General features: G+C 40.8%; 1 protein-coding gene across 4 annotated transcripts in view; it reads right to left on the bottom strand.

The window, feature by feature from the left end:
* Positions 1–19307, bottom strand: part of BCAS3 (BCAS3 microtubule associated cell migration factor) — a 1663284-nt gene that overhangs the window by 1269275 nt on the left and 374702 nt on the right. For all 4 annotated transcript variants that reach the window (XM_073615250.1, XM_073615251.1, XM_073615252.1 and 1 more), the window contains exon 12: positions 3628–3798. In XM_073615250.1, the coding sequence (XP_073471351.1) occupies positions 3628–3798 (171 nt within the window). The remainder of the gene's footprint in view (positions 1–3627; positions 3799–19307) is intronic.

Genomic DNA, 19307 nt, shown 5'->3' with positions numbered 1-19307 from the left:
AACTGAGAGGTGTGCAGTTAGGTGTGGAGTGTCAATCAAGACATAACAGTCTGCAATCCTGTAGTCCCGCAGCTATATTCAGGGTAGCATACATAAGATTCCCATCATCAGATGCAGGACTAGTAGTGTTAAACAGGATCTGGGTAGTCACCTGGACTGAGCCAGGAAAACTACATTGAATAGGCTGGTGTAGTTACAGTCAAACAGTCCTAACACTCAACCCATAATCAACTAAAGACTGGGGGCGAGCAGAACTAAAGGTAGAATGTGTCACCCTAGGATCAAGAACCCCAGGGTTAACCAGACCTGGTACTACCACACCCCATAGTGTAACAAAATCAAAGGAAGATGCGCAGCAAATAAGGGAGGCCAAAACCATAAAACAATAATCATGTAGGTACCGGTCAGCAAAATCTTCAGGGACTCCAGCCAGGCTGCTTCATTGTTCGGTGAAGTAAAACAGCGGACCGTTTCTCCATCCACAATCCGCAGCTAAGCTGGAAAGAGAGCACTGTACTTGATCTTGGTATGTAGTGCAGCTTTAACCGAGTCACAGGAACAGCAGAGTTTCTGGGTCTCCACAGAATAATTGGGGAACATCATCAAACGGTTGTTCTGGTAGACAAGCTCACCTGCCTGGAAATCTGTCTGGGACACCATATTAGCACAGGGCTTCTGGCCATCATCCATGAGTTTTTTTTACTGTAAGTTTGAGTCGTAAGTCTGGCTATAAGTTTCTGTCAGAAACCATAAATCAGACTGAGACAGAAGTACAGTTAAATCATACAGAGTAAACAAAGTCAAAACATAGCCAGAGTTAAGGAACTGGGACGGATAGTCAGACAAGCCAAAACGTCAGGGAGCCAGAAGGAATGTCAGCCAAGCTAGTCTTTAACAGGAACACAGGAGAGCATCTCTAGAGATGTGACCAAGGCGAAGGCAGAGATCATCAGGACTGGATGACTTAAGTAGGCAGGACCAACGAGCAGGATCATCAACAGGTGAGTCACTGTGGAGAGATAAGAGCTGGCAATTAGCTGACAGCTGAGCGGCCAGCTCAGAGAAAGAGGGGCTGGGCCCAGCCCTGACAGTTTCTTATCCCCTTTTTCATGCCCGGAGGAGTTGTAAGGCATCCACACCCAAATCACCAGCTCATGAGAACGAGGAAACCCAGATATGGATAAATGAAGAGATTCTCTCTAGCAAAGCCACGGGATAGACACAGGTTATTCCGCCGTTTTGGACACACCCCCCAATGTTGCTTTTAAAATACAAAAGTAATCCACTCAATAGATTCACCAGAGGGGATTTGGTACTGTGAAGCAGTTTGTCTCTGGGTTTTTGATTACCTTCCATATAAGCAGGGCAGTGTTACCAGGGATAGAAAAAAAACATTACTACCGTGATACTTTATTTCTCAGTTCAAAGTTATTTTTCAAGTTCACTTGATCTAAGTCTGTATGTGTTTTTCCTGCCATTGCAACATAGCAGAGGTAAAATTTGCCGTATGTGTCTCACTAGGCAGATTTCCCTTCACTGCTTAATTCAGAGTATGTTCTAAATCTAGGAAATGATCCAATATCTGTGACACATTTTTAACACGGCACACCATATGTTAATAAGGTCATCTATGTGCAATAAATTTCAATCTTACCATTTGGGATTTACTGTACTAGGCCCTGACAAGGGAAAACCTACTGACTGTGCTACTGCAAAAATCCCCCAAAAAAGAGGGCCTACAGTATCTGAATAGTATTGGAAGAGCACTGGGGAGGCCAAACTATGAAGGATAAAGCGGACCACCGTAGGAAAGAAAGACCTCAATAAGTAAAATTAATTTTCCAAGGTGGACCATGGCAGATCAGCAAGTTCTGGGAACATTATATAAAAATAAGCAGTTAAAAGGTATTACATCACGGAGTACACTGCCAGGACTGATAGATATTTAAAAAGAGGGAAGTATTATGTAGAAGAGGTGAGGTGGATAACATTTGCCTAGGTAGAATTTGCAGGTACGTTTTTGTGTGGGATCCTGGTAGAATTTGGTTGCTAAGTGACTTGTGGATATAATACATAATGATGGGACAATTATCTTGGATTCTTTTCATTGGGACATGATTAATAGTGGTACTGGAGGCAGTCTTTTATTAGAGAGTGTAGAGTGCTTTGATCAAAAAACCTCACTTTATTAGCTTGCTCAGAGAAAAAAAAAACGCAAGGTAACCAAACATGTGAACTTCTCCTAAATCCCAACTAAACGTTAGGTTATGTATATTGTAGGAATGTATGTGCTTTTGTGGCAAGCACCCACCTTTGAAAAGACCTAAATTGTAAAGAAAAACTTTTTATCCTTAGGCTTAGTTTTGATTTGTATCTAAACGGTCACACCCCTGAAAAGCATTCTGTGTTTGGATTGCTTCTCAAAGGCATTTTAAAAGCTTGGGTTGCATTCAGTGGTGGTAATACCCACCAAATGTGTCAAAAGTGACAGTTATTGCTGCAGGCGTGAAGCAAAGCATCACAACTGCAGCATGTGAACACCCCACCCACTGCTTTGCAGATCAAAGGGGGGGGGGGGTGCTAAGAACACTGCTCAAATGCATGTTTCTATTGCCTCCCAAGCACAAGTCTACGTGAGCCCTTAATACTACTCCCTCCCCCAAACTTGGCAGACGCATTTATGAATCTGTACTTCCAGGCAACGAGTGAAACCAATCAGTAAACTATTAATTGTACTTAGCAAACACTGCAACTGTTCACGCAAACTACATTAAATTGAGTTCTGCATAATATGTAGCCGTGAGAATCCAGGGAACACCTTACAGAGCCAAAGAATCCTATATCCAGAAACACATTTAAACAAGGCAGATTTCAATCTGATTAGTGGCTGCAAGGAACTGAACTCTTAATCCTACCATAATCAGGCTTTCTGGTTGTTAAAGAAGTCTACATTTGGTTTGTTTGGGAATGTCTCTTCTGCATCATAAGTAAGGTATCTCAGATCACAAAATTACCAACAAAGGGGACTGGAGCATACTGGTGCACTATAGAAATGCTAAGACAAAATCTGAAGTGCTGGGTAAAGCATCACCTCAACTTTTCCAGCTGCAAAATACATTTTTTTCCCCTATGCTTCACTTCTCCCATTCAACCGCCAGGGAAAATACCAATACATTACCTGGTACATGTGAGTTTGGAACAGAATGTGATTCATGAAATGTAACTGTAACAGTGTGCCAATCACTAGAAATGTCACATGGGACATTCCATAGCCCTGTGTAAAGCCTAGTACACATGGAGAAAATGTCGGGTGGCATCGACCGGTTCAATTCTGCACATGTGTACTGGAGTCAGTCCAAAAGAAGCCGCTGTCGAAGGGGCATGACCGAAAAAGGTCTGCCTATCGGCTCCTGATCAGCACTCTCAGCCGCTGTACTAGCGGCTCCTCAGCTGTCAGGTTTTTTTTTTCGTTCAGCCCTGCTGTGTTGAACAAAAAAGAAGAAAACTACTAGTGTGTACGAGGCTTAAGTCATGAGTTGAGGAACAATCAGAGTGCCATGTCTTGATATCACCAGCTGAATAGATAGGTGTAATTAAATATAAAAAGGTCAATTTAAAGTGGCTTACCTGTCCCTCAGCAACAGTTTCTGTGTCAATGATAGTAATGACTCCAGGGGCAAGAGGACTACGTCTGGAATTGCTGTGAGATGACAAGTCTTCATCTGAAGAACCAGCAGGCAGTGTACCAGTAAGTTGGGTAACAACTTTCCCAACCATCGTAAGGCCAGTCTTCAGAGTCTGTGAAATCAAGACCGTTAGATGAATTAAAGAAAGCTATAACAGGCATTTACAATTGCTTGCATACAAGTAGTAAACGTACAATTTTAAGGTAATATGTTATGTGCATATTTCCAAGACAGTTTAGTCATCTCTTTAGAATTCTTAAGAGCACCAGAACAAAGAACATCAAAAAAGCTGAACAACAGGCAGATAAAAAAGTCACAAATTAAAAAGACTTCAACTGTGGAACCTTTGACCAAAAAGGCAAGCAGGGGTAAAAATGACTGGTATTGTTATTACCAATACCACAGCACTGGTATATTACTTTTGGCAACGCTCAAAGTGGAGGGAGGTGAAAGCATATCCCTGTGTCCCAGAACATGGGGTGCAGGCTTATCCTGATACCAATCCAGAAGGCTAGTAAGTGTAAAGAGGAAAGGATTGCCACTACTCCCGACCAGCCCAGGTGAATAAACGATAAGGAGTGGCCTCAACCTCGATGTTTCCACCACACAATTTTAAATGAACTTTGGCCTGGGAAGATGGTGGCATTTCTGGATCATGTTCAGATATGGCTTCTTCTTTGCAAGATAGAGCTTTAACTTGTATTTTGAATGGCGAGGTGAACTGTGTACACAGACAGTAATTTTTGGAAGTATTTCTGAGCTCGTGCAGTGATGTTCATCATAGAATCATGGCTGTTTTTAACCACTTCAGCCCCTGGAGAATTAGCCCCCTTCCTGACCGGGCCATTTTTTGTGATACGGCACTGCATCCCTTTAACTGACAATTGCGCGGTCCTGCAACGTTGTACTCATACAAATTGATGTCCTTTTTTTCTCACAAATACAACTTTCTTTTGGTGGTATTTGATCACCTCTGCGTTTTTTATTTTTTCCGCTATAAACAAAAAAAGAATGACAATGACAACTTTTTGCTATGATAAATATCCCGAATTTAAAAAAAAAAATATTTTTTTTTCTTCAGTTTAGGCCAATATGTAATCTTCTACATATTTTAGGTAAAAAAAATTGCAATAAGCGTATATTGGTTTGCGCAAAAGTTATAGCGTCTACAAAATAGATTATAGATTTATGGTATTTTTGTTATTATTATTTTTTACTAGTAATAGCGGCGGTCTGCAACTCTTATTGGGACTGCGACATTGCAGCTGACAGATCGGACACTTTTTTTAAACCATTGACATTTATACAGTGATCAGTGCTAAAAATAGCCACTGATTACTGTATAAATGTCACTGGCAGGGAAGAGGTTAACACTAGGGGCGACCAAGGGGTTAAATGTGTCCCCTCACTGTGTGTTCTAACTGTGGGGGGATGGGACTGACTGGGGGATGAGACCGATCGGTGTTCCTATATACTAGGAACACACAATTTGTCTCCTTTCCCCTGACAGGACATGGATTTGTGTGTTTACACACACAGATCCATGTTCCTGCTCTGTCACGAGCGATCGCAGGTGTCTGGCGGACATTGCGGTTGCCGGGCACGCGCATCCGTTTCTCAGTGATGCGGCACACGCGTGCCCCCTATACACCTTAAAGCGTCCACCATACAGCTACGCCGATTTGCACAGAGGAGCCCTTCTGCCGCTGTCTTTTGATGATATTATGCACTATAGATGATGATATATTTAAAGCCTTTGCAATCAGTTTTACAACATGGTCAATTTTCTCAGTTTAAACATTGGATATGTTTCTATTTTCTATTGTGAAAAAAATATAGCTTTATGAGATTTGAAAATCATTGCATTCTGTTTTATGTAGATTTTACACAGCGTCCCAACTTTCTTGGAATTGGGGTTGTATTATATGTCAGTCAGGCAGAGCACTAAAAGATTTTTTCACTAGATACTTGCGCACACACAAACTTGTATCCTACAGGTAAGTACATGTATGTGATGGTCAGAAATTTCCATTGCTACTTTTATTGACATTTTTCAGCTCCATGAGCAGGGCCCTCCTATTCCTTCTGTGTTGAACTGCATTGTAATTGTCTTGTTTCCCCTCTACATTGTAAAGCGCTGTGTAAACTGTTAGCGCTATATACATTCTATATAATAATAACAATAAAAAGCTATCAAACAAAAAATCGAATTCCCCTCCCAGATACCTACATTGGCTTAGAGAGGAGAATCCAAGGTCTGCATTGATTGGTAACACTATCAAACACTTACACTCAGACAGGAGCTTTACCCTGAGTGACATTTTACTCTCGTTCATCACCCCCATCATAGACACCCCAAATTCCCCTCAGGAAACTCAAACAAGGCATTCCAGCCTTCTCTTGATAACCAGTGCATAAAACACTTCCTAACTTCTAATTGCTCTCACAAATCCAAATATTGGTCAACCTCCCCATTTCTCAATGGCAAACCTTCCAAATTCGTCACTTCCAGACCCAAGTTTGAGGAAAGCGTCGCCTATCCTTCTCTATGATTGCCTTTGAAGAATTATGTACAGATCCCTCTATGGTTTAACCCCTTCCCGCCGACCGAACGCACATATGCGTCCTCGGCTTTCCGGGGTTATACCGGGATGATGCCCGCAGCTGCAGGCATCATCCCGGTACCGTTGTTTTCAGCGGGCGATCGGCTACCCGAATATAACAACCGATGCGGCTAAAAGCCGCTCGGCTGTTATACCGGAGGAGCGGGAGGGGACATCCCCCCCCTCCCGCCGCTGTTACCGGGCCTCCCGTGCGATCGGGAGGCCCGGTGTCCATTCGGGAATCTCCGGCGGCTGGGGGCGGGCTGGAACGAAGCTGTGAGCGGCTTCGTTCCAGCCTTCTAATTGTAAACGCGGAAGCGACGTCATGACGTCACTTCCCGTTTACTCGGCTGCCAATGGCGCCGAATTTAAAAAAGTACACAGTATTCAGAATCGCCGTTTTCGGCGATCTGAATACTTTGAAGTGTAAAGGAGGGATGGGGGGTCTTTTAGACCCCCGATCCCTCCATAAAGAGTACCTGTCACCACATATTACTGTCACAAGGGATGTTTACATTGCTTGTGACAGCAATAAAAGTAAAAAAAAAAAAAAAAATTTTAAACACAATTTATAAAAGTACAAAAATAAATAAAATAAATAAATAAATAAATAAAAAAAAATTTTTTTAAAGCGCCCCCGTCCCCGCGAGCTCGCGCAGCGAAGAAAATGCATACGGAAGTCGCGCCCGCATATGTAAACGGTGTTCAAACCACACATGTGAGGTATCGCCGCGATCGTCAGAGCGAGAGCAATAATTCTAGCCCTAGACCTCCTCTGTAGCTCAAACCTGGTAACCGTAAAAAATTTTTAAAGCGTCGCCTATGGAAATTCATAGGTACCGTAGTTCGTCGCCATTCCACGAGTGCGTGCAATTATAAAGGGTGACATGTTTGGTATCTATTTACTCGGCGTAACATCATCTTTCACATTATACAAAAAAATTGGGGTAACTTTACTGTTTGGATTTTTTAAAATTCATGAAAGTGTCCCTTTTCCAAAAATTTGCGTTTAAAACACCGCTGCACAAATACCGTGTGATAAAAAATATTGCAACAATCGCCATTTTATTCTTTAGACTCTCTTCTAAAAAAATATATATAATGTTTGGGGGTTCTAAGTAATTTTCTAGCAAAAAATACGGATTTTAACTTATAAACACCAAATTTCAAAAATAGGCTTAGTCATGAAAGGGTTAACATGGACTTTCGAAATCCTATAAGATTCTCACACATTCGCTGGTTCAATTCACTCCTCCAAACATTGCAAAGTGCAAAAACTGGCATTACTTTTCCAAATCAACAAAAAATCTCATCCTTCCATTTACCCATACAGAGTCAGTTTTATAGCAAAGTACAAGAGACTGGGTTTAAGATAGTTTCACAATGGTATAGAGCAGTGATGGCGAACCTTGGCACCCCAGATATGTTGGAACTATTCCCATGATGCTCATGCACTCTGCAGTGTAGTTGAGCATCATGGGAAATGTAGTTCCAAAACATCTGGGGTGCCAAGGTTCGCCATCACTGGTATAGAGTTCCAAGAAATCTTTCCACAGTGCCCCTGTCTGTTGGAGATGCCAATAACAAGAAATTTCACATATATTTTGGAGCTTCCATAACCCATATTTATCGGAGTATAACACGCACCCTAATTTTTAGAGTGATGTTTCAGGAAAAAAACTTAAATTTTAAATAACGGACTTTGAAGCAAAATAAGGGTCAGTGCCTATTTATACAGCCTGATCAGTGCCCCTCTGCAGCTTCACCATTGCCCATTAATGAAGCCTGATCAGTGCCCATTTGCAGCCCCACCTTTGCCCATCTGCTGCCTTGCCATTGCCCATCACTGTAATCTGATCAATGCCCATTTGCAGCCTCAGTAGTGCCCATCTACAGCCTTGCCATTGTCCATCAATGCAGCCTGTTCAGTGCCCATCTGCAGCCTTGATATTGCCCATCATTGCAGCCTGATCAGTACCTTTCTCCATCCTTGCCATTGTCCATCATTGCAGCCTGCTCAGTGCCCATCTGCAGCCTCAGCAGTGCCTGTTAATGTAGCCAGTGCAGATGTAGACAGAGCCAGATCTCCTGTGTACTCGGCTCAGCTCGGGGCTCAGCTCGCAATCTGGGACATGTGACATGCTAGGAGCCGTCCAGGAGGCAAGACTGGGCGCGACTGCGAGCCGAGCTGAGCCAAGATGAGCTGAGTACACAGGAGATCCGGCTCGGTCTAATCTGCTGGCGCTCATCCCCTCTGAGGCAGCACCATGTCAGCGTAAAACATGCACCCATGATTCTCCCCCTATTTTCAGGGGGAAAAAGTGCGTGTTATATGCCAATAAATACGGTAGGTAAAGGAAATCTTATTGAAACTGACAATGCCCACCTGCGAGACGAACCCTGCAGCCTTCTTACTTCACCTGTCACCCTCAGCAAAGAGGTATAAACACTCACTTTTGACACATCTTCTGAATGTAGCAAAAGCATGTATTGCCTTATACTGGAAAACTACGCCCTCCCCTCCATACAATGTTTGGCTCAGTAAAATGAATTAGATTAAAACCGCGGAGCATGTCATGACCTCTCCAAACCACAGACGGGAGCGATTTCTCAAACTTTTGGATTGATTTTGCTTGTACCCCTGAATATTGAGTGTTGATGTTAAGTTAATGACAGACCCACCATGTGCCCAATCACTTTTCCTCCCTCCTGCACCCCCTTTTTTATTTCTCCCCCTATCTCTCCTGGTGCTATATACAGTATATCAGAATAGAGTCATGATATTCTCTCCCAATACTCTGGAATCTGCCTACCTTTCACCTTAAGAGGCTGCAAAATTGGTGTGCCTATTTAGGGCGAAATACATGTTACATGGGATGAAGAAATGTTTCCTGCATTTTACAGTGGTTATGATGCTGTGTATTTTTGACTATGACTTTATAGCATTGTGACTCTTTGTTGTAAACCTTCTCTGCTCTGCTAAGTCTGCTCTTGATAAAGGAAAAAAAATGTAAAAAGAAAGTCCAGCTTAGACATATCCAAAGGATGTGCTCTTATCTGCATTATGACCTTGTGAATTCCACCAGTATCTGACATTAGACATGCAAGATCAAGGTAGATATATGTCAATTCCAAACTTCCTACTTTCACCACTTCAGCCCCAGACCATTTGGCTGGCAAAAGACCAGAGCACTTTTTGCGATTCGGCACTGCGTCGCTTTAACTGACAATTGCGCGGTCTTGCTACGTGGCTCCCAAACAAAATTTATGTCCTTTTTTCCCCACAAATAGAGCTTTCTTTTAGTGGTATTTGAACACCTCTGCGGTTTTTATTTTTTGTGCTATAAACAAAAAAATAGCGACAATTTTGAAAAAAACACATTATTTTTTACTTTTTGCTATAATAAATATCCCCAAAAAATATATAAAAAAACCCATTTTTTTCCCTCAGTTTAGGCCGATACGTATTCTTCTACATATTTTTGGTTAAAAAAAATCGCAAAAAGCGTTTTTTGATTGGTTTGCGCAAGTTATAGCGTCGACAAAATAGGGGATAGTTTTTGGCATTTTTATTAATAATTTGTCTTTTACTAGTAATGGCGGCGGTCAGCAATTTTTATCATGACTGCGACATTATGGCAGACAGATCGGACACTTTTGGCGCTATTTTGGGACCATTCGCATTTATACAGCGATCAGTGCAATTAAAAATGCATTGATTACTGTGTAAATGTGACTGTCAGTGAAGGGGTTAACCACTAGTGGGTGCTGTAGGGGTTAAGTGTGTCCTAGGGACTGATTCTAACTGTGGGGGATGGGTTATGTGTGACACGACACTGATCACCGCTCCCGATTACAGGGAGCTGTGATCAGTGTCACTGTCACTAGGCAGAATGTAAACAAGCATTTCCCTGTTCTTCCTCTCTGTGAGATGATCGCGGGTATCCCCGCGGACATCGAGTCTGCGCGACCCGTGATCACACTCACGGAGCCGCTACGTACAGGTACGTTAGTATGCCTGTACGTGCCCTTTTGCCGACGTATATCGGCCTGACCGGTCGGCAAGCGGTTAAGCAGTTCTAAATTATTTAACAAAAGCCATTTTTTATGGTGTAAGGAGTATTAGACAATGATAAATTAGTCAATAAAGTAATTTATGTTTGTGCCAAATAACAAAATAAATAGAAGATTGGATGTGATCTTCTAATCTCACGTATGTAAAGTCTTTTTAATGATTATGATGACAAGCGGCTCTCAAAATTTATTTAGAGAAACCTAGTTCAAACTAGTAAATTTGGATGCTAAAATGTAGGTTAGTGCAGCATGTTAGCATGATATACACAACATATAAACACCCCATTTTTCTGTCAATACCAAATTAATCTTTTTGAGAAAAAAGAAAACTACAAAAAAAAAAATAAAACTCATTTAGTACACATCATAATACTTTACAACAGTTATTAGAATGCCTGCATCTTAAACAAGGATTGTGGGTTCAGTTCTGATCACAGCTGTATCTATGTCAGCTTTACTTTCAACATGCGCAAAGCTGTTTGTATATAATTTTGTTTTTGTACTGCATCAAAAATCTGCTTCAACACAGAAAACCAATGGATACTCGGCAGATACCTGCACTATAACTTATCTTTTCAATAGACATTGTTTATACCACCCTAGTTTTTGAATTGAGAATGGGCGAAATAGCAAATGAAGCACAGTTGGGAGTTGAGATCTATTGCTGTTGTTTCTACCATATATGTTGCATTTCTGTTTCAATGATTTTTATTGAAGTTTACAAGACAATTAGAAAGTTAAGGGATTGAATAACTTATCATATACTTTGAGGTATGGGGGAGCATGTGACCTCCTACTATTGACAACACTGTCACATAACAAAGGGGCTGACATCTCCGCTCTCCCTAGCAACCGACACAAGCAACAGATTGTATTCCAATGCTGGCTGCATCAGAGGCAGGAGCGGCATGGGGTCACTGGCAGTGGAAGTATAACTGAGGGGAGTATTAAAGTGGTTGTAAAGTCAGAAGGTCTGTGTGCAGCAACCCCCCTAATACTTACCTGAGCCCATCTCTATCCAGCGATGTTGTAGGAGAGAGCTTGGCTGTGACTCTCCCTCTTCATTGGCTGAGACAGCAGCGGAGCACCATTGGCTCCCAGGGTGTGTCTGAATGGATACATGGAGCTGTGGCTTGGGTGCCCCCCATAGCAAGTTGCTTGCTGTGGGGGCATTCAGCAGGAGGGAGGGGCCAGGAAAGCCAGAGATGGACCCGAGAAGTGGAGGATATGGGATGTTCTGCGCAAAACCACTGTACAGAGCAGGTAAGTATAACATGTTTGTTATTTTAACAACAAAAAAAACAAGACTTATCACTTTAAGTAACACATTGTCACTGTGTCTTGATTTGGCACTGTGTCTTGAAGTGACATTATCTCTTTAAAGTAAGCATTGCAATCATAGTTCAAAATATGTGCTTACTGAAATAAATACATTTTACCTTCAGTTGACTGAATGTGCAGGGACACATTCTAATCAAGTCCAGATGCACAATTGTCCTTACCAGTACAACATTGTACAAATCCAAAAGACTACAATTTCCACTAGGTTGAGTCATATTTGTCAGTTGAGCCTTTACATTAGAACTCCTCATAAATGATGATTTATATTGTATATTTCAGCACTTTATCACATCATTTCATCACTTACTAATATTCGAGAAGTGACCTCTCTAAGACCTGTATCTTGTGTTTTTAAAGAACGATCTAAAAAGGCAAAACAATTTGTGGGGCACAAGAGTAAATTTAGATGCCAGTACCATTGGTTTAGTGTTACAGGGTAAAATTGCAATGTCATCAAAGCCTTCACATAAAACATTGTATATAGCATACATTTAGAATGATATTTTCTTTCCTACATAAATTCACCTTTACTTACTTAAAGCACGGTACATGTGATTTTTTCTTTCATTTAGGGTAAATGTCAAAGCTCAACTGAAGTTTTTTTTTTTTCTTTGTAGGTAGAGGCATTGAATAGTGATTAAAAAATAAACATTTAAACAACCCAACATGCTGCAACAAATTAAAGTGGTTGTAAAGTCTCCTTTTCTTCCCTTTAAAAATAACAAACACATTATATTTACCTGCTCTGTGCAGTGGTTTTGCACATAGTAGCCCAGATTTTCCTCTTCTCTGGTCCCTCTTTGGTGCTCCTGTCCCCTCCAGCTTGTTGAGTGCCCCCACAGCAAGCAGCCTGCTTGCTGTTTTTTTGGGGCTGAAAGTACCCCCTTCGACTTATACACGAATCACCGCCGTCTGCCTACATGATCAGCGTGTCATGCAGGCAGACGGCGGCCAGCGTGTGCTGCAGAGACTCGGCAGCAGCTCTCACTGTTCAAAAGCCGCGCCTCCTCGTCTGTAATAGGCAGTCAGTGTACAGCCTATCACGGACATTCTCTCATCCTCATCCGTGGTATGAGGATGAGAGAATATCCATGATAGGCTGACCAATGACTGCTGGGAAATGGAGTTTTTTGGACGAGGAGGAGGCGCGGCTTTTGAACAGTGAATGGCCGTCGAATACTACACGGTGATCGTGCAGAGCGGCGCACGGAGGATGCACAGGACACAGGTAGGATGCACACACATGCACACAGACACATGTACACAGTTACATATACACATGACACAGGTACATATACACATGCACATATATACACAGGACACGACACATATGCACAGGACACATGACACATATGCACAGGACACAGGGAGGTATACAGCTGCAGATGGGCATTGACCATCTTTTTCCACTTACAGTAGCTGTGCATTTCTCACCCTTGTCTTATACTCGGGTCAATGCGTTTTTCCCATTTTTTTGTGGTAAATTAGTGCCTCGACTTATACTCGGAACGACTTATACTCGAGTATATACGGTAAGTGCCCAGTGGTCAAGTGGTTAAATAAACGCCTTTTAATCTCCACAATCTTTTGTCTACTCTTTAATCTACCTAAACCTTACCATATACATAATGATAGGAAAAATATTTTTAAAGCAATTTTGTAAACATCTATAAATTAAAACATTACTTTCCTTTTTCAGTCCCTTGATTTTTTTTTATTGAAACCAGCATTCATCAGAATCAAAACTATTAAGTTAATGTCTAGAGATTTGCTCCAATTTATTGTAAGGCAATTAAAAAAAAAAAAAACATAAAAAATTGATAATTGTATGTGTGTCTATTGAAGAACTTTAAAGGGATGACAATTTAGAGCATGGATAACAGCTGAATTGGCTTAAATTACCAATGACTTCAGAGTCAAAGTAACTAAATTTGGAGATGGAAGAAAAAGGAAGAGGACAGACCCACAATCCCATGTGACCTGGGGCTACATGGCGTCTATGAACATTTAAGAGCAAGGCTGAGATTGCAGGCGTCTGCAACCAGGACCAAGCCACAGATCAATCGTAACTGTTTTGTTTAGTGCTAAAAACTCAAACTGCAGTGATTAGAAAACACATTAGTGTTCATCAATTAGCAGCCAAACGTTTGTTTTAATAATTCATAGGAAACGACTTGCACAAAGTCTGTTAGTGTATTGTCAGGAAAGCCTCAGAAGGGTCAACAGAATTCGGCGCCACTTTGTATTGACGGCAACATAAAGTCAGGAAGCCAAGTTAACCCTTCTCCATCCTGTGCTCAGAGTATCTTCTTTGCAAATTACTCTCAGTCTTGTCCTTTTAGTCCAATATTATAGTATGTTCTACAGGTAAGGAGGTTAAATCTTGCAGACAAACATAATACCCAGAAGGCTTAAAAAATTATTATATATTTAATGCATGTCTCACAGTGTCCTAACACAGTTTTAAGATTCAATTCACTTATTAAATTGCACATAATAAAACTAGATTGACAATACTATATTGAAAAACAGCTTAGGGACAAAACACAATTTTCCTACCTGTATGGCAGGGCATGTCATGCCCCTTATATAGTATGAAAAACATGCTCAAACATAATTATGCTGACTTTCCTTTTACTGCACCATTAAAAACCACTTCCATAGCGGGCCTATTTTGGCACTCCTCTCCTACATGTAAAAATCATATTTTTTTTTGCTAGAAAATTACTCAGAACCCCCAAACATTATATATGTTTTTTTTAGCAGACACCCTAGGGTATATAATGGCGGTCATTGCAACTTATTATGTCGCGCTGTACTTGTGCAAAAATTGGGGAAAAAAAGAGTTTCATGAATTAAAAAATAACAAAACAATAAAGTTAGCCCAATTTTTTTATGTAATGTGAAAGATGATGTTACGCCGAGTGGATAGATACCCAACATGTCACGCTTTAAAATTGCACACACTCATGGAATGCCACCAAACTTCAGTACTTAAAAATCTCCATAGGCGATGCTTTAATTTTTTTACAGGTTACCAATTTAGAGTTACAGAGGAGGTCTAGTGCTAGAATTGTTGCTCTCACTCTAATGCACGTGGCGATACCTCACATGTGTGGTTTGAACAGCGTTTACATATGTGGGCGGGACTTACGTGTGCGTTCACTTCTCTGCGCGAGCACACGGGGTCAGGAGCGCTTTAAATTTTTAGTTTTTTTATTATTTATTTTACTTTATTTTTTTTTATTTTTACACTTTCGCTTACATTTTTTTTGTGATCACTTTTATTCCTATTACAAGGAATGTAAACACCCCTTGTAATAGAAATGGTGCATGACAGGTCCTCTTTATGGAGAGATATGGGGCACATCTCTCCTCCAGGCTGGAAAGCATGAGATAAAAAAATAAAATTAACAATCCCATGCTTTCCAGCCGCGATCGAGGCTTTGTTTACAATCGCGGCCCGGACGTGACGTCATAAAATGCACCCGGGCCTCCGACGGTCATAGAGAGGATTGGTGACCATCTGGTCACCAGAAATCTCCATGGTCGTCAACTGGCGGTAGCGGATTCTTTCTCTGGGTCCCTGATGGCACAGGAGAGCCTGGAGAAGCACCAGAGGGCGGCGGAAGGGGGGGCTGTCCCCTCCCGTCACCTGTAAGAACAATCAAGGGGCGGAACTGCCGCTATGATCATTTTATAGTGCACAGAATCACACTAAAAGAGGATATCTGGATGATGCCTGTAGCTGCAGGCATCATTCAGATATCCCCACTGAAAGTCAAGGACGTCATATGATGCCCTTGGGCTGGAAGTGGTTAAATGTGACACAAAAGCTGCATTTTGAACATCTTCATGTTTTGGTATATATATATATATATATTTTTTTTTTTTTTTGGACACACAACAAAATGATTAAGGTCTAATGAATGCTTAGTTGGTTATAAAGTGTGTTATACTTCTTTTCTTAACTTCAAAAACAATTTTGTGCAATATTTTAGAGGGTCTAGCTAAAAGTGAAAATTCACTAAAATATGGAGTTTGGTGAAAACAGTCATCTTCCAGCTTCTTCTACCTCTTGAGGACACCAGGGGCAGGGACTCCTAGTTCCTGGCTCTCCCACTGCCAGCCATGTGCTGAGTGTTCACACCATTCTTTGGGTATTCCTACTTTTTGAGAAGCATTTTCTAAAAAATAATAGTAGTAAAATATAACAAGAGTGTGACTCACTCATAAAGGTTGTAACAGATTAGCAGACTTGGAAACGCAAGTAAGAAAGATACACTCACTGATCACTTTATTAGAAACACCTGTTTAATTGCTTGGTAACACAAATGGCTAATCAGCCAATTACATGGCAGCAACTCAATGCATTAAGGCATCTAGACATAGTGAAGACAACTTGCTGAAGTTCAAACTGAGCATCAGAATGGGGAAAAAAGGGGATTTAAGTGACTTTAAACGTGGCATGGTTAGTGCCAGACAGGCTGGTTTTGAGTATTTCAAAAACTGCTGATCTACTGATTTTCACTCACAACCATCTCTAGAGTTTACAGAAAATGGCCCGAAAAAGAGAAAATATCCAGTGAGTGTTATGTCTTGTTGATGGCCAGAGCTCAGAGGAGAATGGACAGACAGGTTCAAGATGATAGAAAAGCAACATCAACTTAAATAACAACTCGTTACAACCAAGGTATGCAGAATAAGATCTCTGAATGCACAACACATCAAACCTTAAAGCAGATGGGCCACAGCAGCAGAATACCTTACTGGATGCCACTCCTGTCAGATAAGAACAGGAAACTGAGGCTACAATTCACACAGGCTCCCTAAAATTGGACAACAGAAGAATGGAAAAACGTTGCCTGGTCTGATGAGTCTCGATTTCAGCTGTGACATTCAGATGGTAGGGTCAGAATTTGGGGTAAACAACATAAAGGCATCGATCCATCCTGCCTTGTATCAATGGTTCAGGCTGGTGATGGTGGTGTAATGGTGTAGGGGATATTTTCTTGGCATACATTTGGCCCCTTAGTACCAATTGAGCTTCATTTAAACGCCACAGCCTACCTAAGTATTGTTGCTGACCATGTCCATCCCTTTATGACTACAGAGTACCCATCTTCTGATGGCTACTTCCAGCAGGATAATGCACAATGTCACAAAGCTGAAATCATCTCAAACTGGCTTCTTGAACATGAACATGACAAAGAGTTCACTGTACTCTGAGCACCATTGGAATGTGGTGGAACGGGGATGTGCAGCTGACAAATCTGCTGCAACTGCGCGATGCCATCATGTCAATATGGACCAAAATTTATGTGCCATTAAGAATTAAGGCAGTTCTGAAGGCAAAAGGGGGTCCAACCCGGTACTAGCAAGGTGTTTTTAAAAAAGTAGCCGGTGAGTGTATACAACCATGTGAAAAAGTGAGAACACACCATCGAAAATATTGACTTTTTCATCATATCTGAACAGGCAAATATTAGATATTTATTTAAACCGTGCCAACAGTGTAACTTCAGCCAAAACTTTTCAATTAGAATGAGGAAGATTTAAAACTTCTGTCAGATTTTTTGTGAAGTCTAAAACCCTATTTGGGGAGATTTTACCTTACTTCCTGTCTCACTGTGTGGCAAAATTAAGACCACCTTCACTCTCATGCATTGAGGTAATGCGCATATTTAAACAAGCGATACCACAGCACAAGGGCTGCAGGCTTGTGCTTTGTGGTGCCATTCATTTTAAATGCCACCCTATTAAAGCAGTGCTCCTGCAAAACCTGTGTTGCAGAACACTATAACATACAGTAATGCACTACTGTAAGTTGTGGTGTACTTTTTCCCCCAAAAATGGGGCGGTTCAATGTTAGGGTTGTTGTGTGCTGGCAGTTCCTTCAAATTAATAGGTTCCTCTAAGGCAACGCATGTTAGTGTGTGACATTACATGCACTATTACACCAAAACAGAATGGTCAGGGAGGAAAAAGTTGTCACTAGAGAATGAGCTATTGCCTACTCTATTTCAAAAGAATGTAGTTATTTCTATCCGTTTCCAATTTGCAAATTATCCATACATTTTGCTTGTGCTGGAAATGCATCAAAATGCTTGACACCTTGACGTTCCAGCATCTATCAAAAACGAAAACTTTACTTTTAGTGGACTGACCCTTTAAGCACAAAACTTGCTTCCTGTATACATAATTGATTTACACAAATATAACACCCACACTTCTTTATATCAATAATTTATCCAATTACCTTTACACTGTTGTCTTTTTAATGTGCTGATTTCAGAAATACGAGTATATAAATGCAGAGAAGGTTTTGGTAGTAATATATAGATTTGTTCCCATTAATTTGAGGCTGTAACTGGCATCAATTTCTCACTTCTTGGAAACACTGGTTTGTGGTTTAGTATCTCCTGGGTTAAAGCGCTTAAAGAGCACCAATCATGCAATTGTAAAAATGTAAAATTAAGAGCTCTGTCTCAGTAAATATCTAACCTGCAGTACTGATACTCCTCGTTTAACGACTTACCTGTTTAACGACCACTCGGACTTATGACCAGTTCTCCCCACCTAAAGGACACGCTATACATCATTGTATTGTACAGCACAGTACAGACTTTTCGTTTGTATCCTGTAGTTATGCAAATTAAAGCAACTTATTGAGCTGGAGTTTTGTGTTTAGACCTTTTTTTCTCAATACAGTACAGTAGTTAAGAATGCTTAAAATATTGATTACTTGTGGCTCCTCCTTTAACAACTAATTCGTTTAACAACCTGGTCATTGGAACGGAACATGGTCGTTAAGTGAGGAGTACCTGTATACATTTTGCAGCACATACACATTTTAATAAAATACACCTAGAAAAATCAGGTCATACGTTTTCTTTGTCATATACACAGTAATTGTATTACAGAGTTTTTTAGGCAAATGTTCCTGTGAAATGTATAGTAGAATCCACCTTAAAAAATTTGGTGGCGGTAATTAGGTTTACAATATGTATAGATATTATTAAACACTTCTCTTTTTAAAATGTTTTTCTGTGTTTCACTTAAAAGTTTTTCCCTCTACGGAGAGATCCTCTGACATATACTCAGGGCAGAAACATCCATCCAGAGGTACAGTAGAGACGAATGTAAGTATTTTAACCTGCTGGATTGTGACAAACAGAGCGGTGGTGAAATCTAAAAGCCTTCCAAACCTGGAGTTTTATGCATGCGATAATTCAGAGCCAGTCACAAATAACTAATAGTTAAAAGACATCTATCATGACTAAAGTGAAAACATTCTGACTAGTAAAAGTTAATGAAAAAATTATTTGCAAATACTGTATAGGTTCAAGCTTACTTCTTTGTGAACCATAACACGTTACTGGGTTAAATGCAGAACTCCAGGCACACGTGAAAAGGCACCATATGGTTCAAAAGTTTAGTGCATTTTGGCTGACCACACATTTATAAACTATGGTATTTTACTGCTAAACAGGTAACTCCAGCCAACATTTTTTGTCAAGTTTTTACTGCTCTGTGAGATCTTCTTGCTGAGATTTAACCTCCATTTGTGTCCCACGGAAGGTTAAGGGAAAATTTCCAGTGC

Source organism: Aquarana catesbeiana, linkage group LG02 (genome assembly GCF_042186555.1).
Source record: "Aquarana catesbeiana isolate 2022-GZ linkage group LG02, ASM4218655v1, whole genome shotgun sequence".
Classification (NCBI taxonomy): Eukaryota; Metazoa; Chordata; class Amphibia; order Anura; family Ranidae; genus Aquarana; species Aquarana catesbeiana.
This window is presented reverse-complemented; position numbering and strand designations above follow the sequence as displayed.